This window comes from Ascaphus truei, chromosome 3 (genome assembly GCF_040206685.1).
Source record: "Ascaphus truei isolate aAscTru1 chromosome 3, aAscTru1.hap1, whole genome shotgun sequence".
Classification (NCBI taxonomy): domain Eukaryota; kingdom Metazoa; phylum Chordata; class Amphibia; order Anura; family Ascaphidae; genus Ascaphus; species Ascaphus truei.
In genome coordinates, this window is record NC_134485.1 from 109,708,215 (window position 1) to 109,733,823 (window position 25,609).

Sequence of the window (25,609 nt, forward strand, 5' to 3'; positions counted from 1 at the left end):
GTACAGCTTCATGTCAAAATGTAAAACAAAATAAAACAGACCTTTCCCTTTGTTAGGGCTAACTCCTCGCACTTTCCTGTATCTATCTGTAGGGCTGGGAAGCTAGGCCTCTTACCAACCTCTGACCAAAGTGGTACCTGTAAGCAGGGGGCTCTTTATAATCAGTCCAGGTCTGGGGGGTGGGGGGCATCCTCTGGCGGATTCCCGAGTCTGCTGTGTCCAGGAAAAGATGCTCATGTTCCCTGTGATCTCTCTGGCAGCACTGCCTGCTAGAGAAGCTCATGAAGTTTGGGTAGCACACTTTTAAACCTGTCTGAGCCAGGTGGAGACTGGTTAATTGAGTCCCGCTGCACTTAACCAGTTCCCTGCTGGACTTATCAGTTACAGACAGGCTTTAAGTGTGCTGCCTTTTGAACCGGGGAAAGGCCATGTCTCACCATGCATAAAAGAACTCCTCTCACGTGTGCATTGCTTCCTCCTATTTGTTTCCTTATGCCTTGTCCCGCTTATTTATTGCAGCTTTGAACAATTTTGCATTAATTATTGCAATGAGAAACTGCAGCAGCTTTTCATAGAACTGACACTAAAGTCTGAGCAGGAGGAGTACGAGTCTGAAGGCATTGCGGTATGGACAAACCCCCACCAAACATCTCTCAACGTCTCCCACTCCCATACTGGGCCAACATTTCATAATAGCCATATTATGTGGAACACTTTAATGATGGCAGCATGCAAGATGTTTCCTTTATTAAAAAGACCCATTTTATTTTACATTATAAAGCTAAATATTTCTCCATTTTATAATTTATTTTTTCATGGACTAAGCAACCTTTGTTTTTCACCACAGTTTTATACTAAATATTCCGGCCTGTGGAATTAGATTACAAATGCTTTTTAGTACAATAAACACTGAAAATGACGGGAATGTGTTATATGGTTGAGTGCTTGCCCTTTGTAGCATTTTAAATGAGCAGTCTAAGCGCCGCATTTTTTTATTTTTTAGGTTTGAAGTAGGGGGTCTAAAGAGCTCCACCATGTTCATGTCCACTTCAGGGTGTCCCCCTGTTTCCCGAGATACTGACCTCGGAAGGGGGTGCCAGTAGCAGCTCTGGTTAGGCTTGCTGGGATTCTCTTAAATGTCCCTTGTAACGCGAACCAATAGGAAGCTGTGACGTCATCTGGTACGGCTTCCCATTGACCGGGAAATTTAAACTGATAATAGATACCGGCCCCCCCCCCCATGCGGAGGGTTGTATCTCTGGAAGCAGGGGGTCCCCGGAGCTGAAATGAACACCGTCCAGCTCCAGAGACTATTAACCTATTTAAAAAATAATTAAAAATTGCTGCGCTTGGGTTGCGGCTTCAAGTATCTTTCTGGGCTTGGCTTTCACTTTTCTTTGCAGTCTCGCAGGCAGTGAAGGTATTAAAACGCTGGGGGGGGGGGGGGGGGGGACGACTTGGGTGTGTTTTGGTTACCAGTGGGTGAATCACAATGGTCTCTGCTCCTTATTTCTTTCAACAAAACCTGTTTTTGTATATAAATTACAGTGGGAGCCTGTCCAATATTTTAATAACAAGATAATCTGCGATCTGGTGGAAGAGAAGTTCAAAGGCATCATTTCCATTTTAGTAAGTTTAATTAATTTTCTTTCTGTTTCTGTGTTGGATTTTGCCATGGAAATATGGGATGTTTTCCCCCCCCCCTTTACTTGATCTTAGAAGAATGGATGCCAGGCGACACATTACAGGGCTGCTCTGTATTGATCTGCTTTATGAATGTCCGGTTTTGCGTCGGTAGGATGTAAGGCGACACATTACAGGGCTGCTCTGTATTGATCTGCTTTATGAATGTCCGGTTTTGCTTCGGTAGGATGTAAGGCGACACATTACAGGGCTTCTCTGTATTGATCTGCTTTATGAATGTCCGGTTTTGCTTCGGTAGGATGTAAGGCGACACATTACAGGGCTGCTCTGTATTGATCTGCTTTATGAATGTCCGGTTTTGCTTCGGTATGATGTAAGGCGACACATTACAGGGCTCCTCTGTATTGATCTGCTTTATGAATGTCCGGTTTTGCTTCGGTAGGATGTAAGGCGACACATTACAGGGCTGCTCTGTATTGATCTGCTTTATGAATGTCCGGCTTTGCTTCGGTAGGATGTAAGGCGACACATTACAGGGCTGCTCTGTATTGATCTGCTTTATGAATGTCCGGTTTTGCTTCGGTAGGATGTAAGGCGACACATTACAGGGCTGCTCTGTATTGATCTGCTTTATGAATGTCCGGTTTTGCTTCGGTAGGATGTAAGGCGACACATTACAGGGCTTCTCTGTATTGATCTGCTTTATGAATGTCCGGTTTTGCTTCGGTAGGATGTAAGGCGACACATTACAGGGCTGCTCTGTATTGATCTGCTTTATGAATGTCCGGTTTTGCTTCGGTAGGATGTAAGGCGACACATTACAGGGCTTCTCTGTATTGATCTGCTTTATGAATGTCCGGTTTTGCTTCGGTAGGATGTAAGGCGACACATTACAGGGCTACTCTGTATTGATCTGCTTTATGAATGTCCGGTTTTGCTTCGGTATGATGTAAGGCGACACATTACAGGGCTGCTCTGTATTGATCTGCTTTATGAATGTCCGGTTTTGCTTCGGTAGGATGTAAGGCGACACATTACAGGGCTCCTCTGTATTGATCTGCTTTATGAATGTCCGGTTTTGCTTCGGTAGGATGTAAGGCGACACATTACAGGGCTGCTCTGTATTGATCTGCTTTATGAATGTCCGGCTTTGCTTCGGTAGGATGTAAGGCGACACATTACAGGGCTGCTCTGTATTGATCTGCTTTATGAATGTCCGGTTTTGCTTCGGTAGGATGTAAGGCGACACATTACAGGGCTGCTCTGTATTGATCTGCTTTATGAATGTCCGGTTTTGCGTCGGTAGGATGTAAGGTGACACATTACAGGGCTGCTCTGTATTGATCTGCTTTATGAATGTCCGGTTTTGCTTCGGTAGGATGTAAGGCGACACATTACAGGGCTGCTCTGTATTGATCTGCTTTCTGAATGTCCGGTTTTGCTTCGGTAGGATGTAAGGCGACACATTACAGGGCTGCTCTGTATTGATCTGCTTTATGAATGTCCGGTTTTGCTTCGGTAGGATGTAAGGCGACACATTACAGGGCTGCTCTGTATTGATCTGCTTTATGAATGTCCGGTTTTGCTTCGGTAGGATGTAAGGCGACACATTACAGGGCTGCTCTGTATTGATCTGCTTTATGAATGTCCGGTTTTGCTTCGGTAGGATGTAAGGCGACACATTACAGGGCTCCTCTGTATTGATCTGCTTTATGAATGTCCGGTTTTGCTTCGGTAGGATGTAAGGCGACACATTACAGGGCTGCTCTGTATTGATCTGCTTTATGAATGTCCGGTTTTGCTTCGGTAGGATGTAAGGCGACACATTACAGGGCTACGCTGTATTGATCTGCTTTATGAATGTCCGGCTTTGCTTCGGTAGGATGTAAGGCGACACATTACAGGGCGACTCTGTATTGATCTGCTTTATGAATGTCCGGTTTTGCGTCGGTAGGATGTAAGGCGACACATTACAGGGCTGCTCTGTATTGATCTGCTTTATGAATGTCCGGTTTTGCTTCGGTAGGATGTAAGGCGACACATTACAGGGCTACTCTATTGATCTGCTTTATGAATGTTCGGTTTTGCTTCGGTAGGATGTAAGGCGACACATTACAGGGCTACTCTGTATTGATCTGCTTTATGAATGTTCGGTTTTGCTTCGGTAGGATGTAAGGCGACACATTACAGGGCTGCTCTGTATTGATCTGCTTTATGAATGTCTGGTTTTGCTTCGGTAGGATGAAGAGTGTTTGCGTCCCGGTGAGGCGACCGATATGACATTCCTTGAGAAGCTGGAAGACACGGTGAAGAAACACCCTCACTTTGTGACGTGAGTATGAAAGATGCAGAGCTCTGAAGCGGAGGTTATACATGAACGTGGTATCGTAGGCGTATGAACTGCCAGTGCCGTCCAAAATCAGATGTTTCAAAACACCCGTACACTGCTCCAAATTAAAAAAAACAAGTGATGTCATAAAGCATTTCATCCTTTTGGTGCGTGTGTGGGGTCCCGTCAACTCGTAACATTTCCTTCTGCCATCTTTGGAGATCTTTTGGTAATTTTTTTTCTACAATTCTACTAAAAGTGCAGTATTGAACTGTCCCTCTCTATGGTCCTCTAGACACAAGCTCGGTGACCAGAAAACCCGAAAATCTCTCGGGAGAGATGAGTTCCGTCTGCTGCACTACGCAGGGGAAGTGAACTACAGCGTAATAGGTAATTCCCAATGAGCTGGGCAGCTTCTCATAGCAGCAGATGTGTGGTACAGAAGGTCTCTCTGTACAGTTTAACACCTCTGGCAGTCAGGAGTTGAATGGGGGAGTCCACCCATCCTGCCCTGACTCATCTTTGTTTCCTGGAGCTGTACAGAGAAGACTGTGTTGATTTCATTATCTATTGGTGACAATAGAACACCTGGTTTTGTTTGTAGCAACGCTTAAGGGAAGATAACTTTTAATAGAGAGAAAAAACAGTTAAAAACTGAAAACTTTCAGCTGTGGAACAAATTCTGAATAAATTTGAAATGTTCTCCGTCTTGTTAACTGTTTATAATTATTGACAAATCCCTAAAAAAAATAAAAAATCTGCTAAAATGTAAAGATATTAAAGTTCGAAAACTGATTGCATTTTTTTCCCATATGCTGCGTGATTAGCAATTGGCCAAAGTGCTAATTTTACAGATTGGTGTGCAAAGCAAGAACAGTGCGTGTTTAATTATGAATATCGATCTAAACCAGGGACAATGAAATACGCAATAATCTACTTGGAAAACGAGTCTGAAGTTTGTAGCACACACTAATCCCCATTTCTCATTCTCTGTGTTTGCTTGTTACTCAGACACATTCCTCCTCAACGTCTTTCAGCAAATGCTCATTACAAAGCTCAAACTATGCAGCTCATTGCTGTTGGCATAAAAATGATGCAAGAAATATTTAAGGCTTGCAGGGAAACTTGCAGAGTCGTTGACTTTTGAATATCTACTGCGTAATATGTAAATAAAGTAAGTTTTTACCTTACAGTAATTATGTGCATTATCCTTCAGGATTTCTGGATAAAAACAATGATCTACTCTTCCGCAATCTGAAAGAGGTGAGTGTTGGTTTTGGGACGGTAAAGTATTTTTTTATTTTTTTTAATACAGGTATTCTTCTTATTTTCATGCACATCGGAAGAGGGTGAAAGGGACCAAGACAGCAGCTCGTGTATATAAATAATACCTATGTGTGTATCTGCTTTTTTTTTTTTTATAGGTCATGTGTGACTCTGGCAACCCGATTGTACACCAGTGCTTTAACAGGGCTGAGCTGTCTGACAAAAAGAGGCCAGAGACGGTAAGAACCACAGTGTACAAAAGCAGGGACGCAACGATAGCCAGAAAAAATATGCGAGTAGTCCATGGAAATCCAATTTGTTTAAAGCCTATTTCATTTTTTTTTTTTTTTTGCTAAACTAGGGCTCAGCCCATGTGCGCTTAGGGGGCCAACCCCGCCCACTGTAAAAATGACGGGTTTGACTTTTTTTCTTTCTCCATCTTCTCTCTTCCCTCCCCTTTCACCCCCACTTTCTACTTCTATCTTACCCCACTCCCTTCTCTCCCTCCCTACTTTCTCTCCACTGCATCTTTCATTTAATACCTTATGCTGTGTCGATCCTTTCCGCCTCTCTTTTCTGCAATTTTTGCTTTCCCCTCACGTCAACGTGTTGCTTTCTTTCTTCATCTGCTTTGTCTAAATGTTATAGCTTTCTGACTCTCATTATCTGCCACCAGGCTATGTTCAGGTGATGTCAGCGATGATGTCAGCGATGATCTAATATATATATATATATATAATATATATATATATATATATATATATATATATATATCTCACGAAAGGATGGAAAAAATAATTTTATAAATCTAGTAAAATAGTTGCATCGCTTTAAAAATCCCCAGTGCCTAAAAAATATACTAAATAGATTTCTTCTTATGACTTAGACAGGCATTAATTATTTAGTTATATCTTGTTCCTGAAATGAGCAAGCATTTAAAATGATCCTTTTTCTATCCATATTAATTCAAATATAATATCAAAGACGGTACTGCATCAGTCAGTTGTGGACACGTTAGTTTTCTTTTATTTTTAAGTACAGGCAGTCCTCGGTTATCCAACGGAATCCATTCTGGAAGTAGTGTTGGATAGTGAAACCGTTGTAAAGTGAGTCCCATGTTGATCAGTGGCGGGGAGCGTTAGATAACACATTTAGGCGTCGGATAACGCATTCCGGCATCGAAAAACAGCCCTTAGGGTTGCGTTGGATATGCCATTCGTTGTAAAGTGAAACGTTGGATAGCGAGGACTACCTGTATAAAAAGAGGATTTGTTCAATGCATTCCCCTAGTATTATTAACAGTAGCTTATATTTGTTCTACTCCTTGACCCACATGTATGTATTGTGTCATTCTTGGCTGCCTCTCTTGTATTCTAAGTGATCTTTTGTTTATTTAGTTAATATCTACTTTGTCCCTTTCTTAGGCAGCTACTCAGTTTAAAAATAGTTTGTCCAAGTTGATGGAGATACTCATGTCAAAGGAGCCTTCGTACGTTCGCTGCATTAAACCGAATGATGCCAAACAGCCAGGTAGGGTTTCAGCCACTTCGTCTGTGTTTATTTTTCTCCTCTGCTGATAGTAGGAACATGTTGTTCTATGAGCTTTGGACAATCTGAAGCCTCCACTTTATATCACAAGAGGGAGAGGGAGTGGCTCAGTGAGTAAAGATACTGACTGGCAATGAGAGTTTGAAGCAGAGGAGCCTGGTTCAATTCCCAGTATCAGCTCCTTGTGACCTTGGGCAAGTCACTTTATCTCCCTGTGCCTCAGGCATAGATTGCTAGCTCCACGGGGCAGGGACTTGTGCCTGCAAAATGTCTCTGTAAAGCGCTACGTAAAACTAGCAGCGCTATACAAGTAAATGCTATTATTATTATTATCACGTGAGATTGAGATGAGCCAGAGTTTTTAAATAATTGAATAATGAATAATTGACTCAAGAATTGGGCTAGTGTCATGTACAATAAGTCGAAAATAATATATTGGGAGAATATCAGTCTTTAGTCTGTCACTGATACTACTTCATGTAATTATTTTTCTTCTTTTGCATTGGGGAAAAGCCATGCATTTATTTTGGCTGATTTGACCCCACTGCTTTCACATTTCCAGCTAATTAAATGCTTTTGATTAGCGAGAACATAACGTTTCTCATTCAGTTTAGTGCATCGGGACCGCCTCATTTGTTCTTAATCATGCCCATGTACACCAGGACCTTGAAGGGAAACGGTTTGATGCAAGTTACACCTAAGAAGCTGGTCCATTTCCATGCAAAATCATCTGATGCGGTGACTTGTGCTTGAGTATCTGATCAGTAGTCTGTAACCAAACTTCTTCCCTCTGGATTTTATTTTCAGCCCGGTTTGACGAGGTCCTCATCAGGCACCAGGTGAAATACTTGGGGCTCATTGAGAACGTGCGTGTGCGTCGTGCTGGATTTGCATATAGACGAAAATATGAAATGTTCTTACAAAGGTAAACGCCTAAATAAATGATGGGTGGACGTCCTGCCGTCACATCTGAATGAATAGACTGTCTGTAGTGTGTGTTAGAGTTCAGTTTTGGTCTCCTTGTTAAACTTGCAGGTACAAATCCCTTTGCCCGGACACTTGGCCTAACTGGGATGGACGGGCACAGGACGGAGTGGCTGTTCTAGTGAAGAGCCTGGGATATAAGCCGGAGGAGTATAAAATGGGCCGGTGAGCTTCTTTTTCTCCTGTCTCCTTCACGGTGTTTCTCTTCACGTAACCCACTGGATAATTGCTTTTTCATCTGTTGCCACCTTGAGCTGGTTTTTAGCCGCTTCCTTTGCTTTAAGCAGGAAAGCGTCCAGTACTATACCTCCATTATAAAACATAACAAAAATGTTGCAAACTAGTAACTTCCAAGTCTTACCTTTGAGAGAATTTAACTGTGATTTAACATAAAAAGTTAAAGGGCCTGTAGTGGGTGAAAATTTTATTTTTATTATATTTATTTTTAAATAGAACTTATTTTTTGAAGCTTCCTCTGATATTCTTACAGCCATGCACTTTGTATTCTCACACTGCTAAATTGAGCAGGAAACCAATCCCACAACACCACCTATGCAAAAAGAAAATGTGGGTCCAGGAAAACATGTGGGAGTTTTGTTTTTTTAGGGGGGGGAGGGGGGTGGTTGTACAAATCAAGAACAGGTTTTTTCAAACCTTAGGTTTGTTTTGCAAGATCCAATATATTTTGATGTCTGTCAACCTTATTATGTGTTCTTTCCCTAGGACAAAAATCTTCATTCGCTTCCCGAAAACACTTTTTGCAACAGAGGATGCCTTGGAAGTGAGGAAGCAGAGTATAGGTGCGTCCCTGCGTCCAGGCCCCTCAGCATTGCCTTGGTGGCTTCCTTGCCCATTTAGCCCGGGATATCTCCTAATTCTCTATTCCAGGGGTGGTTAACTCCAGTCCTGAAGGGCCACCAAAACAGGTCATGTTTTCAGGATATACCTGCTTCAGCACACGTGGCTTAATCAGTGGCTCAGTCAGAATGACTGAGCCACCTGCGCTGAAGCAGGGATTTCCTGAAAATCTGACCTGTTGGTGGCCCTTCAGGACTGGAGTTGACCTCCCCTGCTCTATTCCTTCTTATTGCTGCAAACCTCTTCTGACTACAACCGCCTTTAGCCCTGTCTCCCAATTTTCTGCTGCTCATTAGCAATGGCTGTCTGCCAGTCTGCTCCCCATTTTCAATGACTGGCTTTCCCTCCTCCAGTGCTGTCTGTCCCTTAGTCATACGTTCCCTACTGTTGTTTTCTGCAGTTTGTGGTCTCTGCACCAATTGTCATAGTGCTCTGGGTGTCCTTGGCAGTGCCCAGTCCCTCACAAATCGGAAAGTTTGTTGTGTCTTCACCCCCAACACTTTCTGTTACTGTGCTGGCTGCCTCCCAACGCGACACGCTCTCAACTCCGCAGTCTTTTGCCGCTCTGATGGTCTCTGTTCTTCTGCATTCATCGCTTGTTGTCAACGTCCGTTCTCTTTTATTTCAGCTACTTTCCTCCAGGCCCGATGGAGAGGATACCATCAGCGCCAGAATTTCCTGCACAAGAAACATTCAGGTGAGAACACAACACATGTAACTTTCTTTTCCAGAGCTTCTTTAGAGCTGCCCGATCATTGTGACAGATTAGTGGTCATCCTACACACCCCCATATAATCACACTATGGACCTTTGAGTGAATGGCAAATGGTTAGAGGTGTGTGTTTTATTTAAATGTATTTATTTATCAAATGTTTTACCAGGAAGTAATACATTGAGTTACCTCTCGTTTTCAAGTGTGTCCTGGGCATCAAGTTATGATGACAAAATACATGGTTACATTAGGTGAGCAGGGTTATACAATATGTATAAATACATTGCATGAACAGTGTAACGTATTTTATCTTTTAAGCATATGACTGTTACAGACCAGGTTAAAATGTGAGATTGTTTTAGTTTTTGAAAGAACTGGTGGTGGCTTTGAGAGTCTCGGGTAGATTGTACCAGGGGTGAGGTGCACACTAAGAGAAGGAGGAGCGGCCGGATACTTTGTTGAACCCTGGGACCGCGAACAATAGTTTGGAGTCAGATCTCAGGTGATAAGTGCTGCATGTGGTAGGGGTGAGGAGCTTGTTCAGATAGACGGGTAGCTTGCCCAGAAAGTATTTGAAGGCAAGACAGGAAAGATGAACTTGCGCCTAGACTCAAGTGATGATCAATCTAGTTCTTTGAGCATTTTGCAGGGATGTGATTTGTAGTTACATTGGAGGACAAAACCGCATATTGAGTTGTAGAGGATGCCTTGTTTGCTAAGGTGATTTTGGGGTGCTGTACCATATACTATGTCTCCATAGTCTATCATTTGCATTAGCATCTGCTGTGAGATATGCTTTCTGACTAGCAGGCTTAGGTTGGATTTGTTCCTATAAAGTACACCTTGTTTGGCATGGGTTTTGGATGTCAGGGTATCAATGTGCAACCCAAATGTTAAATGGGAGTCAAACCATATGCCTAGATATTTAAAACTAGTGACAGAGGCTAGGATGGTATTCGAGTTGGTTCTGATCCGTAGCTCTGTCATTAATAGCTTTAGAAATGTAGCCTTGGTCCCAAATACCATCGTATTGTTCAGGTTTCTATACTGATTATGCATCGTTTACATTTTTTTTAATATTGCACATGTAATTGCTGTACGTGTATTACTGTGACTATATTAGCATGCTCACCACGTGTAAATTAAGGATGCAACAAGTGATGCCAAAACGATCCTCTCTACCACATTTTCTCATTTTAGTCAGCTGACCGACACTTGATTTATAAGTGTTTTTTGTTGTTGTTTGTTTTTGTAGCCATACAAATTCAGTCTTGGTGGCGTGGAACAATCGGTCGCCGAAAAGCTGCCAAAAGATTGTGGGCTGCGGAAACAGTTCGACGGTTAGTATGGAAACTTGGACAGTAAGAGGCTGACTGGCAGATATCAATTAGACCGCAAGTACTCCTCCAAGTACACGGGCTTCCAGAATCTGATTCACACGGGCTTCCAGAATCTGATTCACACGGGCTTCCAGAATCTGATTCACACGGGCTTCCAGCTTACAATTAGGGATTCCAGCTTTCAGTTTAAAATGAACAGGAGAAAAACACCACCGAAAAAAAACAACTTGCACTTACGGTTTAAAGGCAGCTGTTGCGCCCCTTTCCCCGGAGCTGACGCTTCATTTCTTATTATAATAATAACTATTTCATAAAGTGCTTTTCTCTCAATGGGACTCAAAGCTCTTCACAAATACAGTACAGCGCGCGGTACACAGCATACAGGAATTTTTACAGACACAGTCCCTGCCCAGAAGAGCTTACCATCTATGTTTTTGGTGCCCGAGGCACAGGGAGATAAAGTGACTTGCCCAAGGTCACAAGGACCCGACCCACTGATTCAAACTAGCATTGTTTACAGCAGGCCTGCACAACTCGTAAAGTGAGAAGGGCCGAACCCCTCTCCCTTCTCCCCCCCTCTCCCTTCTGCCCCCCCCTCTCCCTTCTGCCCCCTCTCTCTCCCTTCTGCCTCCTCTCTCTCCCTTCTGCCCCCCTCTCTCTCCCTTCTGCCCCCCTCTCTCTCCCTTCTGCCCCCCCCTCTCCCTTCTGCCCCCCCTCTCTCCCTTCTGCCCCCCCTCTCTCCCTTCTCCCCCCCCCTCTCTCTCCCTTCTCCCCCCCTCTCTCTCCCTTCTCCCCCCCTCTCTCTCCCTTCTGCCCCCCTCTCTCTCCCTTCTGCCCCCCCTCTCTCTCCCTTCTGCCCCCCTCTCTCTCCCTTCTGCCCCCCTCTCTCTCCCTTCTGCCCCCCTCTCTCTCCCTTCTGCCCCCCTCTCTCTCCCTTCTGCCCCCCTCTCTCTCCCTTCTGCCCCCCCTCTCTCTCTCTCCTGCCCCCCTCTCTCTCCTGCCCCCCCTCTCTCTCCCTTCTGCCTCCTCTCTCTCCCCCCCTATCTCCCTTCTGCCCCCCTCTCTCCCTTCTGCCCCCTCTCTCTCCCTTCTGCCCCCTCTCTCTCCCTTCTGCCCCCTCTCTCTCCCTTCTGCCCCCTCTCTCTCCCTTCTGCCTCGTCTCTCTCCCTTCTGCCTCCTCTCTCTCCCCCGCCGTTTTTTTAAACTTTTTTTTTTTTAAACTTATTTTTTTTTAATTTTAATTTATTTAATTAACTGGCGCCCGGCCGGAGTCATCGCGAGCCGCACAGAGGCGCTAGACGGGCCGTATATTGTGCAGGCCTGCTTTACAGAGTCCAGTGTTTTCTACCAGGAAATATACATTTTGTTAAGCATGGAAATTATGGTTTTGCTGGCCAGGGAACGACTGCATTTTCCCCCCCCCCCGTGGGAAACTGTAAATATATATATATATATATATATATATATATATATATATATATATATATATATATATATATATATATATATATATATATATATGTATGTATGTATGTATGTATGTGTATGTATGTGTTGTGTTAACGAGATCTTTCACCTCGAAGAATAAGAGAAGACATATTTCTGTCAAGTATTTAAAGACCATGTTTTCCAGCCCTTTCCTCAGGGCACCTCAGGTGGACCACATTTTGAGCATAATCCATGGATTACCAAACACACACGTTTGCATTTATATTTTGTGAGTGTGGGATTATCTGATTTATCCCTGAAACATGGCCTGGCTGGGCTGTGCCAAGAAGAGGTTTGACAAACACGGACATAAACAATTCAGACTAAAGTGTTCGGTTAACTCCTAATAATCCATCCCCAGGTGCTTGATGAGGGACACAGTGCAGATTGGTAGGGTTTTAATCTCGCGCAAATTTACATTATCCGCTGCCATGTTCTATGCAATACAATGTAGCTCCCTTTGGTAGCAGTGAGGATCCCTCCCACCAAAGTAATTTAAGATACGTAGGAAATCAGAGTATTATTATAAATATTTGACTGTTTTTGAATTTTTTTTTATTTAACTTTGGAAATGAAAATAAGCATGTATGCAACAGACATCAAGAGAAAACGACAGCAGTTTTTTATACACTCCAAAAAGCCCAAAGTTCAGATATTACCGGGATCTTTTAGCATAACAAAGGCAGGCTTTGCACCCATTTCAGAAAATGTGAATGTGTGTGTTTTTTTTTTTATATCTCACTTTGCAACGTATATCGTAGTTGAAGAGAAATAGCGACGGCGTCGATTTATTACACACATAAAAATAAAAAAAAGAAGGCTGTTTCATCGTTTTAAGCAGTGGCTTGTCTCTCACCCACCGGACCACACCAGGATTTAGGGATACGTTAATGCACCTAATTTGCATGTGAGTGAAGTATTGGTTAGTTGCACCAAAAACCTGGTCTGTCTCAAGGCCAAAAGGAGAGTTTTTGTAACCATTGGTTTAAGGCCGTGATTCCCAACAGCTATACCACCCATGCAGTCTGCACACACTATCTGTAACGGCAGATCCCAGGCAGTATAGTGGGTTCCTGCGCATTTAGTAAGGCCCCAAACTGCACCTTGGCATGGGTGGTATAGCAGTCAATTACAGCAGAAGCTTCCAAAGTTGCTCCCCATAAAGCTTTGTATCCACAGCAGCAAGGCATTGTGGGGTGTGACTTTGGAAGCTTCCACCGTAATTGACAGCTATACCCCCCCATGCTCTCTGCACACACTGAGGTGTCGTTTGTGGCTTTATTAAGCGTGTTTTCCCACCACCAGCTCAGGACACTATACTGCCTGGGATCGGTCACATTGTTTTGTTAGAAATCGTCCGAGTAGGTAATGTGATGTATTAATTAGGGATTCACGGAGCAAATATTTTCTAGCAGTGGGTGCACAATATAAAGAAGGTTGGGAACCACGGGTTTAAGGTGTCTTTATTAAGATTGCAAAGTTTAATTGAGACATTCTTAAGAACCAATACCCCAGAATATACAGAAAGTGCCGGCTTAGTCGAATGCTGCTTAGAATAAAACCAAACTGTATTAAAGAAATTCTGCATTAATCAGGATGAGCTTTAACCCTTCGTGTCCGGGGGGGCTACAACGCCAGAGTGCCACAGCTCCTCCAGCAGATCGCAATGATGCGACTGCTCTTTGGAGTGATCACGTAATTGTGGAGTCACTGATGGCCCAATTGGAGAGAGGGGGTGGGGTGGGGGGGGTTCCTCTTCAGTTCCTGCTCTGGCCAGGTCGCACTCAACTCTACATAAAAACATATAACTGGCGGAATACCCATGACTTAGCCACTACAACAAGGGGCCTCTATAAACCCAGATCCCACAATGTGGTGGCTAGATTATGGGGCAATCAATGGGTAAACCAAGACATTTGTTGATATTTCTTCCAAAATAGTGTTATCCTCCCAATAAAGATGCAATACTAGGAGAGGACTTAACAGAGAAGTATGTGATCAGAATAAAAATGGGAAACAATATGCAATGTCTATGAAAAGAAGAAAAACGGGACCAATTCTTGAGAATTGTATTTTGAATTGCTGCGCTTTCCACCTTCTTTAGATTCATCAAAGGATTCATTTACCGGAACTATCCTCGCTGCCCAGAGAACGAGTACTTCCTGGATTACATCCGCTACTCTTTCCTAATGAATCTTCTTCGCAATATGCCAAAGAGTGTGCTGGACAAGTCTTGGCCCATTCCTCCCCCATCGCTCAGAGAGGTGAGGAGAGAACAGGGAGTGAAGAAGGTGCATGGAGCCCAACACCCACGTATAATCCAATCTCTGCCTGGATCCGGTTTGCCTGAGATCCAGAGCAGTGCAGAATAACAGTAACCTCTAACAGGTCTATTCCCTTAAACCCAACCTGATTTTATACAATGAAAGGCAATGGTGCAAGTGGTTCAAACAGAGTTGGATACGGTCTGGTTACAAAAAATTCTCAGCCTATTAAATAATGTTAAAGCTCTTTAAAGCTTATTACAGAAAGTAAGCATTATGCAATGTTTGTCGCTAAAACAAAAACGGAGAAAAAAAGGTTTTAAAATCTCTATTTAAAAAGAAAGCGGAACGGTGAGTGTGGAACTAAAATAAAGTAGTTGTACTCTGGACTTGCAAACCAAAAAGTAGTTTTAATCCATAATAGAGATGTGCACACACCCAAATTCGCTTTGCCTATGTTTAGCACAAACCTCCCCCCAAAAAGTTGGAAAACTTATTAAACAGAGCTTTTTAGCCCAAAAATGGTTAGGGAAAATTGACAATTTGAAACTAAATTTGGCAATTTAGTTTGACATTTTTAATTTTTCCATAGGAGAATATAACCTGAAATGTGAGCATCAGTCCTTTTTTATAAGTACCTCTGACATAAATGAATGAAATAAATATATATTTATATTTATGTCCCAAAGGACTCCCCTGTACAACATAGGGAGATATACACTACCTGGGAAATAACCTCATTTGAATATGTAAAGCCTATTCAACAAATTAATTGAATTGGCCTAATTCCTAGGTATATCGGGTGTGTTCATAAGAATCTCTGTTATAAAAACAAGAAGGAGCACTCAAAGAAAGAAAAACATAGGAATAAATAAATGAGGTGAAGAAAAGGGATGTCCTCCACATTGTATAGATGAGTGTTATGGGAGGTATAGATGTCAATTGGTTCTCTAAGTAGGACTCCACTTCCCCCAGCACCCTGTCTCCTTCTGCCTCCCTCTAAGGCTAAGGCCCCGCTCCCTCAGTGAGCGCGCCCGCACTGCAGACAGGCGGGGCGCTGACAGACACAGACCGCGATTAGCGGTCTGTAGGGAGCGGGAGCCGGGGCGGGAGTGGGAGGGGGGGCGTGGTTTGGGCGGAGGGACCCGCAAACCCCCCCCCCCCCGCCCCACCCCCGGGCTCAGTGTAAAGCCATATTCTTTTAGGGAAATGCAAGAAAATATTACTGCTTGCCCCTAAAGTCCTGCAATCACTCCCCAGCGGGGCACCACCTGAGAGGCAGACCCCTGCACACAGACATTCACATAAAATGGTTCCCATTTCCTATAGAATCAACACATTGTCTTCAATGTTACCCGCTACTCCCCCCTCCCTCCACAGGCTCCCGGGCTGCAGGAGGGAGCTGCTGCGGGCTGCCCTTCTCACTCGCTGACGCTGACACTCACACGCTGACACACACACACAGACAGGCACTCACGCACTCAGGCACACACAGACACACACATATACACACATATATACACACACATATACACACACAGACAGGCACTCGCGCTGCTTTCCCTCCACACTCTCCTCCCCGCTCCCCGAAGCCTCCCCTCCTCATTGGCTCACAGCCACACCACGTGACGCGTCGCCGCTTGGGATTACAATTCTCTTGAATCCCCTGGCGGCTGACGCGTCACAGCGTGTAGTGAGCTGTGCCGTGAGGGGGGACCGGGACCGGCTCGGGAGGATTCCCCTGCTAGTGGGGAACGCTCGTGCGGCCGCCCGCGCCGCCGGGCGCAGCGGGTTCCAGCCCTTACTCTGCAGCAAAACCCCTATTTCAGGCTGAGAAGATTTTTACTTGACAAACTCCTTTTGAACTTTGTAAAAAACAAACCAAACCCCCCCTTATAGCGCGATGTGATTCTTTGGACTCCAAGCACAGCGTTATAAGGGGGTTGAGCTGTACTACTTGGCTCTGAGGGCTGCAGACAACTAGAAGCCAGATGATTGGCAGTGAACATCTTTATAGCCACAATCAAGCTGGATATTTTAACATTCACCAAATATGCTTAAGGGAATGCAAGGTATTAAGCAACTAGAAATACCCTACACATGAAAAGCTATTATTATTTTTTTTAACATCAAACACACACTTTTAATGCATGATTAAGGGTTTCATTATACAATATTAATATAGATAAGGATACGAAAATAGGCTGGGAGGCGCTTTTGTGGTAAATTTATGAACTTACTATAAATCAGAGGAAAAGTGTGTTTTTAGCATTGGAAGCTGTGTAAATGCCCAGGACATACTTGAAAACGAGAGGCAACGCTCAATGTATTACTTCCTGTAAAAGAAATGATAAATAAAATAAATAAATCGCTTTGATTGACATGTACATGACAACTTTGATCCATGTTGTATGCTAGCAAGTACCTGGCACAGAGCATCTGTTGTGATTTAACAGTGTGACTTTGTAATATCAACAAGTTATATTTTCTGCAACCTAATTTCTTCTGCATTCTGTTCATTTTGTATAGGCCTCAGAGCTCCTGAGAGAGATGTGCATGAATAACATGGTGTGGAAATACTGCAGGAGAATTAGCCCTGAGTGGAAACAACAGGTAACTGATATATTTTACCTTTCATTGCTCGGGGCCGTTTCAAAGGCTATGGACCCAGTCACTGGGGGCACGCGCGCGTCGGAGCACCTGGCTGTGTGTGCACAAGTTTCAGCCGCAATCTGTGGTCTAGGGGTCGCGATGGGACGCGTTTCCAGAGAAGAGCATGGGGAGCAAAGACTATATTTTTTGCGGGGGCGCGGCCATGGCGTCACGCGGCTGGTTCGCCCTCATTGGCTGAACCGCTGCCGTGACATGGCCATCGCTCGGCCACCGCGCCAAAAGACCAATCTTGTCTTTTGGGAAAGGCGGCCACACATCGCGCTTGCTGCAGGCGCGCGCAGGTAGTGACTGGGGCCGGCCCCATAGAGGGGCTGTATCTTGTTCCTGTAGCTTTACGGAGACTGAGGCCTTATCAGGCCTTCACAGCAGAGAGTATCTGAAGAAGAAAACAGTGGTTTTAACGCTTTTACACTTCTTATGAGTATGTTGCACATTATTATTGAAATATATAAAAAATGAAGGACATTTTTGGTTAGTAATTGACATTTCCACAAGGTTTGCGTTTGCTTTAGGATCATGAAGCAGAATTTTTCAGCCCTTTCAGCACAATAGACATGAAGTTTCTTATTTGATACTATAGGTGTTTTCTCTGGGGAAACAGTCAGTTAAAGTTTTAGAAAGAAAACCATATAAGCCAGGAAAAGCTTTTAAAAGGGTATACTTATCAAGTACTTCCCAGCTGCTCAGCTGTATGCTCACAATTTTCTTTTTCTCTTTACAGCTAGAGCAGAAAGTTGTTGCCAGTGAAATCTTCAAGGATAAAAAAGACAATTATCCACAAAGCGTTCCCAGACTTTTTATAAACACCAGGCTTGGTGAGTGATTCATGTTTGTAGATAGGCATCTCCATGTGTAAAGCAGGATTGTAGGTTTTCCCTATCAAAACAATCCACTTTTATAATAGCTGAGAAGATCAAAGGCTATGTTACCCTTTAATCCTCTATCTGCCAGACGGGTGGGTGACTTATTGCTTTGAGAGAACGTGTTGCAGGCACATGGGTTGGTCAAGTCCATAATGGTAAAAAAAAATGTTTTGTTAGTAGATAAATCTCCCTCTCTCCCTCTCTCCCTCTCTCCCTCTCTCCCTCTCTCCCTCTCTCCCTCTCTCCCTCTCTCCCTCTCTCCCTCTCTCCCTCTCTCCCTCTCTCCTAACTTTATATTCCCTGATGCAAGTATAATCTATATTTTACCATAGGTGTCGTTTATTTTCCTCCCCCTGTCGCCAGCTTACACTGCATTTTGCTATTGTACAGTAACCCTGAATTGCTGTGCTATTTACATAAATTAACCAAGAAGAAACTGGATGGCAGTAAATGAAGGGTGGAGGATGGGGGTTGCAGTTAAGCATTCCTCTGTCATGAAAGCAGCTGGAGTGAGGCACATCTATGTAGTGATTTCTATAATGAATTGCAGAATGCACAAAGTGAATTCAGCACTCATTGGACAAGTAGAAGAATTATCACTATTTATTCCTACTTTACCCCCAGAGAGCATGCATTATAAGCCACGCAAATGTGTCTCCTTTCATCATCACTCTATCCTGCTTTTTCTTTCAAGGCAACGAAGAGATCAATGGCAAAGTTCTTCAAAATTTGGAGAACGATGCAGTAAAGGTACATCTGCTTATTTTTTCCTTGAACAAGTATGTTTGTTGCGCAGATGTGAGAATCGAAAAGCAAAACACTGTTGTTGACTTGTGCAAAAAAACCTGTTATTTAATGAACACTGATCTACATTTCGGTCCTTACAGATGTTTTTGCACCTGTTATCGCACTGTTACCATCAGTGTGAGTTTTAACTTGATGTGCAATATCATCTGCAACCTCTGTATGTCATATTTACTGTATTATATGGACTGTGTCAAACTCGACTTTTATGAGGTCAAGTTTTAGAGACTTATGTTTAGTGGATGTGTAAGGTTGATTTGGGGTTTTTATCAGTGCTTGCCAGAATGTTCATGTTCAAGAAATACAGCTCAACCCCCTTATAACGCTGTGCTTGGGGTCCAAAGAATCACATTGCTCTATAAGCGGATCGCGTTGGAAATGTACAATTGTATGCATTGTACAATAAAGTATTTAAGACACCAATAGTCGTGCTGTAAAGTATTCCTAAATACGAAAATTGGGAGCCACACATATTGCGTTATAAGCGGATTCGCGTTGTAACGGATCGTGTTATAACGGGGTTGAGCTGTAGATTAAATTCTAGTCCCATAGGTAGTGAGAGCGTGTATGTGCTCATAAGGATAGGTTTAGTGAGACTTTCTTTTTATGTCAATCCGCATTTAAACTGACCAATAAATCTACTTTCCTGGTCATTCCTTGGCAGTGGGCACCAATGGGTTAAGTCGCACCCTCCAGATGAGATGGGACAGAAATGTCTTTATGTAGAAGACTATAAATAGTCACAGCCCTTCTTTCCAGGTAGTCACTTTTTCTTCCCTCTGTCTTACTATCTGAGTTTGATTTCCCCCCCCCCCCCCCCCTTTTTTCCCCCCTAGTTTGTATTTACTGCCTTTTTGCAGTTCATCCACAGGAGTTCACAGCATCTCTCCGGCTGAGGACCGGACTCTGCACACCTTCTGGTGTTGCCTAGACGGGGGGGGGGGGGTGCCCCTTGCTTCCAATGCCACACAGGCGGCAGCTTTAAACTGCCACGAGAAAACGCTCCCTTCAGGGAACAGGACGCGCTTGCATCACCCCCCCCCTCTGTGACTGATGATCCACTTGCTGCTACAGCCACTCCTTCCTGCCTATACAAGCGGGGATGCTTTCAGCGTGACTTCATGCAGTCACATGGACAACTAGGATGTGCAGTATAAGATTCAGCTGGTATGGAGCTTTCATTGCTGCCCTACCTGCAAAGGGTCTGAGGACAGTTCAACTCGCACAGGAAGAGTTCTGAAACTCTCTAACCTGCAATTGAGCCTGCCTCTAAAAGTGCTATACCTTAAAGCCTATGGTAAGCCCAAGGGATTGAGTTGGGGGTATAACTATGTCCCCTCCCAAAAAAATTGTGTTACAAGAGAGAGGCCAGTACTCCTGATACATATGTTCCGTACCCAAGGTATCCAATCAGAAGAAGGGGTTTCGGGACCAGTGGAGCCTGCAATGAGGAGAAAAGCCGCTAAGAAAACAAAATACTGTTAAGCGTGTGACAAACCGGCACTTGAAAACAAAAAACTCTGCGAGGACTGACTAAAGGAGGTGGCCAGAGAACCGACTGCGCCTGTGGCGCATTTCTTAATCTGGATAAAAGCCGTAGTTACACGGGGCATTGAAGCCGTGTCATCCTAGTTCAGAGGTCCATTGCTAGTCTTGATAGACCACTGGTGTCAACGTCATATGAGGAACAATAGAGGATGTTTGAGATGAAGCCCAATTCATCCGAAGATGATGATGGACTGGAGGAACCAACGTCCTTTGATCTCGACTTAGTTGAACCCCTGTAAAGGCAGTACAAGATATACTGGAGATCGAGGATCTAGCCCAAGCTCCCGATCTGAAAGACTGTATGTTGCGACGATGGCACAGAAAGCCCAGAGCCTTTACGGTCCATGAAGTGATCAACGTCATCATTTAAGAAAGAGTGGGCACAGCCTGATAAGAATGTGTCAATCAGAAGAAAATGTACGCAGATGTATTCCTTCAAAGATGAGGATTGTGTGGTATGGGACGATCCACTGAAGGTAGATGCAGCTATAACTAGATTTGCAAGGAGGACAACATTGCCAATAGATGACGTGCTTTCCTTTCGCAATCCAATGGAGAGCGCGTTAAGAAAATATTTTGTGGTGGCAGGGGCAACCTGCAGACAGTCCGCAGCAATAACCGCTATTTCTAGAGAAATAAAATTATGGATTGGAAGCATTGAGGAAGCTCTCGATAAGCGTCAAGACAGCTCAATTATCAATACAGTGTCAGAAATAAAGTTAGCCATGGACTTCATTTCAGAAGCATCGCTGGATTCTGGGTGGTTAGTGGCCAGATCTATCGCCTTATCAGTAGTAGCTAGAAGAGTCTAGTGGCTTTTTCCACTTTCTGCCTGCTCCCATTTGATGCTAACCTATAGTTTGGTCAAAAACTGGATACCATTATTGAGAAGGCATCCGGGAGCATAAGTACGTTTTTGCCTCAAAGAAGGGTGAGAAGATTTGAAGGAACCCTGGGGAAGAACCATAGAATGGCTTTCGGGGATATGAAATCCTACAGACCAGGAAGACCTTATTTGAGGTTGTCAGTCTAGAGGCAGGCAGAACAGTATTTTTCGTTTCCCAAGAGGTCAAGGTCCCTCATGTAGATGCACAGGGAAATACTCTGGATATACTCATGAGATGAGGAGAGCCCATCTGTCAATCGTAGGGGGAAGACTCCCTTATTTTCCAAGATTTGTGCTCAATCGATAACGGAATTCTGGGTTCTCAGTATAATCTCTAGGGGTTATTTTCTCGAATTCAGGAAAAGCCCTGGACAATGCAGATTTTGTGCGTCAAGCATACCAACAAACAAAGGCAGCTCGGGTTCTCAAACAAAGTGTAAAATAATTATTGCACAATGGGGCTATGAGGCCAGGACCATTGAATCAGAGTGTTAGATGAGTATATTGAATAATGTTTTTTGTCCAGAAGAAAAATGGTGCCTTCAGGTCAGTGTTGGATCTAAAGAGTGCCAACACATTCCTCAGAATACAAGAATGTTTTATTACAGCACCTCACAACAGTTCTGGAGCTTCTAAGGGGACAAAGTTGGCTGATAAATTACGAGAAGTAAGCTCATCCCATCACATATATTAAAGGTCCTGGACATACTGTTCAATACAGCGCAATGTGTTGTTTCACTTCCACAGGTAAAAAGAATATGATCAGTGTGGTAAAATTGTGTTTTTTTTTTTTTTTAAACCAGAGACAGAACATAAAACACAGACAGAGCTCAGTGCACATCCAGTGAAACTTATACACGGTACAGTGCCTAAATATATATGTATAGATATCTATTAAATAAAATGGTCTTTTAGTTTAACATTTTGGCCAAATTGTTCTAAGCCCCTGAGCCACTACACGGCAGACCACATCTCAAGGGTCCCTAACACTAATATAAATTCTTAATAACCTGTACATTACTAGGAAGAATGATTTATAATAAATCTGTCAAAATTAGTTGCATAGTTCTAAGTCTGATTGAAGCTTTTATTAACCTGTACATTACCAGGAAAAGCACTCTGTATTAGATTTGTCACAATCATACTGAAAGCAAGCAAGTATAATATATATTGCCATGCTCAGTAGCACTCCTCTGTGACACTTATATACTTATATATATGTTGTGGTTATTTTGGGGGTTCAATATGAGCTTCTAGGTGTCCTGTATGTTTTACAATTCAGTGTGGTAAGAAACAAGGAGTATCTTTAAGCATGACAATGCATGACACTCGTAGGAACATTTTCCTCTGCCATACAAGTCGTAAAATGGGCAAGATCACACCTGAGGATGTTTCAGGTCAACTTTATCTATCAATGGGACAGTCGAAGAAAAGATCCTCTTCAGTTAATATGGATTCTGGAGCATGTAAAAGATTCCGTATGATGGTGGCAACAAGATGACAATCTAAAGCAGGTGTGCTCTGCGGGATCGAGAATAGGTCACAGTCATGATTGACGCAAGTGGCACAGGATGTTTGAGCTCAGCTCAACTCGAATAGCTGTGGGGTAATGGCTTACTCAGTCTCGCACAGCTCCAGCAAACCTTTTGGAATGAAGAGCCATAATGCCGGCAATTATTTTCTTTACATCAGATATAGAGGGAACAAGTCTGATCCGGTAAGACAATTTGGCTGCAGTTATCTATATCAAGGAGTAACAAGAAGTCAGTCTTCTGATGCAGTCACTTCCGATTTTCAACTGGGCCGTGCGACACATAGAGGACCTAACAGCAATACATCTTCCATGGAAAAGCAATCGGAAAGTGGATTTTCGGAATTGGAAAACCATAAACGCAGGGAAAGGGGCCCTAGCAGATCAGATCTTCGCCCTACTCGTGCAGAAGGGGCTTCTTCTGCAAATAGACCTCATGGCCTCAGACTTGAGCAACAAAGTAACACAATTCTGTTCGAGAATTTCATCCAGTAGCAACTTACACAGAAACCCGCTCCATCAGGTGAAATTTCCACCTACCCTATATATTCCCTCCAATACCCTTGTTTCCAGGAGTAGTAAGGAAAAGAAGTAAGGACAAAGCAGAATGTGGTTCCCACAGCTATTCAACATGCTGAAAGGGCAGCAATGGTGGTTAACGTCCTATCTCGGGGTCCGATTCAGCACCCTTTGGCGGTTAGGAGAGCCTGCTGCAGAGAAAAGGGTAATCTCTGAAGGTCATACAAACCTTAATTGCGGTAAGAAAAGCAACCACTTTGAGGGCATATTAGAGGATTTGCATCTGTTTTTGCATATGGTGCAACCAATCAAAGATCCACCTGTATCATCGATTCTTCAATTCCTACAATTAGGTCTGGAGGGAGGACTAGCGGTATCGGTTCTGTAAAGGTACAAGTAACAGCATTTTCTGCACTGTTGGGTAGACAACTGGCATCGGTGGACCTAGTGATGTTTTTTCCAAGCTGTACGCAGAATCAAACCAAAGTTCTGAGATTCTGTTCTCCACTGGGAGTTGTAATTTGCGCTAGAGGCCTTCACAGGACCCCCATTTGAACCTCTTCTGCAGTCATGGGATATGGACCTTCCCCTAAAGACTGTGGCAGTAACATCAGCACACAGACGTTGTGAACTGCAGGCATTATCTGTTAAAGAGCCCTTTTTAACCTTTCATCTGGTTACGGTGGTCCTTAGGAAGTACGGCAGTTTGTACCAAAGGTAATCTCTGTTTTCCACCTGAACAGGAGATTATTCTACCGTTGTTTTTCGGTGACTGTTGGACATGGTGAGATGTCTGAAACACAGATCGAAGGCATTCAGAAGGTCGGCTAAACTTTTTATTCTCCCTACTGGAGCAAGAAGAGGGCAAGCTGCCTCCAAGGCAACAATCAGTCATTGGATTGTAAAGGCAGGCTCCAGAAGGTCTAAGAACATATTCTACCAGATCATTGGCATTATAGGCATCGAAAGCTTCGCCTGCAGAATTATCCAGGGCAGCAGCCTGGTCCTCCATTAACACTTTCATAAAGTACTAGAACTTGGACGTCCAGGCCTCAGCAGATGCACCCTTTTGGACAAAAAGTTCTTCAGTCTTTTGTGCGTGTCCATAAATAGACCTTCTCTTGCTTCCCTCCCTTTTCCTGGTATTTCTCTTTGCTTTCCTGTTGGTGCCCACTGCCATGAGATGATCAGGAAAAGTGAAAATTGTCATCATGCTTACTGTCATTTTCATTTCCTGGATATTCCATCCATGGCAGTGCGCACCAATTCCCGTCCCTTTGTTTATTGTGGAAGTCTATTAATATTTTATGATTATATTTTACAGTTTTTACACTACTAGACTATCTGGAAAGGAGGGGGTATGACTATATTTTTTATAGGGCCTCCTACAGGTAGCGGTCTTTCTCGCCTATCTCAGCTGAAGGGTGGGACGTAACCCGTTGGTGCCCACTGCCATTGATGGACTGTCCAGAAAATGAAAATTACGGGGTAAGCATGATAACAATTTTCACTCTTCTCAGTACGCAGTACCTGTGGTCAAGTATGATCGTAAGGGATACAAGGCACGAGGGAGGCAGCTACTTCTCACCCAGGATGCGGCCGTCATTGTGGAAGAAGCCAAATTTAAGCAGAGAATTGATTATGCCAATCTGACAGGTATAAAAGATACGAGCAGTGGTATTTACAAAATCCTGTTCTCCCAGGATTAATGCCGGACCTGAAATGCATTTAAACACCTTTTAGAAAGCTTGCTCTTAGATGTGAGAGGGATAGAGACCAATTATAGTTCCGATGCCTAACTAATATATGTTTAATATCAGGTGTTGGTTTGTTAGATGTATAGAGCTGGCCAATCAAGATGTAAAATGCATGAATAAACCGTACAAAGTAGAAGAGGGAATGGAAAGTTAGGCTATTACTTTTCCATTCAGGTTTTTTTTTATTGGCTCTGCTTTAAAAAAAAAAAAAATTGTGTGTGTGCGCCGAGCACGCGCATTTTAAGTGACACTTTTGTCTTTTGTCACTGTTTTGTCACAGAAATTGTATTTGTGATAGTGATGTTTTAATTAAAAATCAAAACAATTTCAGTGCCAAAATGCAAAGAAGTTTGACTTAGAACGTGCGTGTTTTAGCTATTTGCACTTGTATATTTATAGTAACTGTGAATTCCTTTGTCTGTGTGTGTCTTTGTGTGTGTGTGTCTCTCTCTGTGTGTGTGTGTCTTTGTGTATGTGTCTGTCTGTCACTCAGTGTGTGTCTGTCGGTCTGTCAGTTACTCAGTCTGTGTGTGTCTCTGTGTGTCTCTGTGTGTGTGTGTGTGTGCGTCAGTCAGTATCTTTCCTCTCCCTCCCC

The 25,609-nt window shown here is 43.5% G+C and overlaps 1 protein-coding gene across 5 annotated transcripts in view; it reads left to right on the forward strand.

Moving 5' to 3' along the window:
- The window catches only part of MYO1C (myosin IC), a 179,253-nt gene that overhangs the window by 146,132 nt on the left and 7,512 nt on the right, over positions 1-25,609 (forward strand). For all 5 annotated transcript variants that reach the window (XM_075589330.1, XM_075589333.1, XM_075589331.1 and 2 more), the window contains exons 12-28: positions 520-625; positions 1,549-1,629; positions 3,885-3,976; positions 4,269-4,363; positions 5,190-5,236; positions 5,398-5,478; positions 6,664-6,769; positions 7,595-7,712; positions 7,823-7,936; positions 8,495-8,571; positions 9,258-9,326; positions 10,597-10,681; positions 14,274-14,433; positions 16,963-17,046; positions 17,828-17,921; positions 18,664-18,719; positions 24,778-24,913. In XM_075589330.1, coding sequence (XP_075445445.1) covers positions 520-625; positions 1,549-1,629; positions 3,885-3,976; positions 4,269-4,363; positions 5,190-5,236; positions 5,398-5,478; positions 6,664-6,769; positions 7,595-7,712; positions 7,823-7,936; positions 8,495-8,571; positions 9,258-9,326; positions 10,597-10,681; positions 14,274-14,433; positions 16,963-17,046; positions 17,828-17,921; positions 18,664-18,719; positions 24,778-24,913 — 1,601 coding nt within the window. The remainder of the gene's footprint in view (positions 1-519; positions 626-1,548; positions 1,630-3,884; positions 3,977-4,268; positions 4,364-5,189; positions 5,237-5,397; positions 5,479-6,663; positions 6,770-7,594; positions 7,713-7,822; positions 7,937-8,494; positions 8,572-9,257; positions 9,327-10,596; positions 10,682-14,273; positions 14,434-16,962; positions 17,047-17,827; positions 17,922-18,663; positions 18,720-24,777; positions 24,914-25,609) is intronic.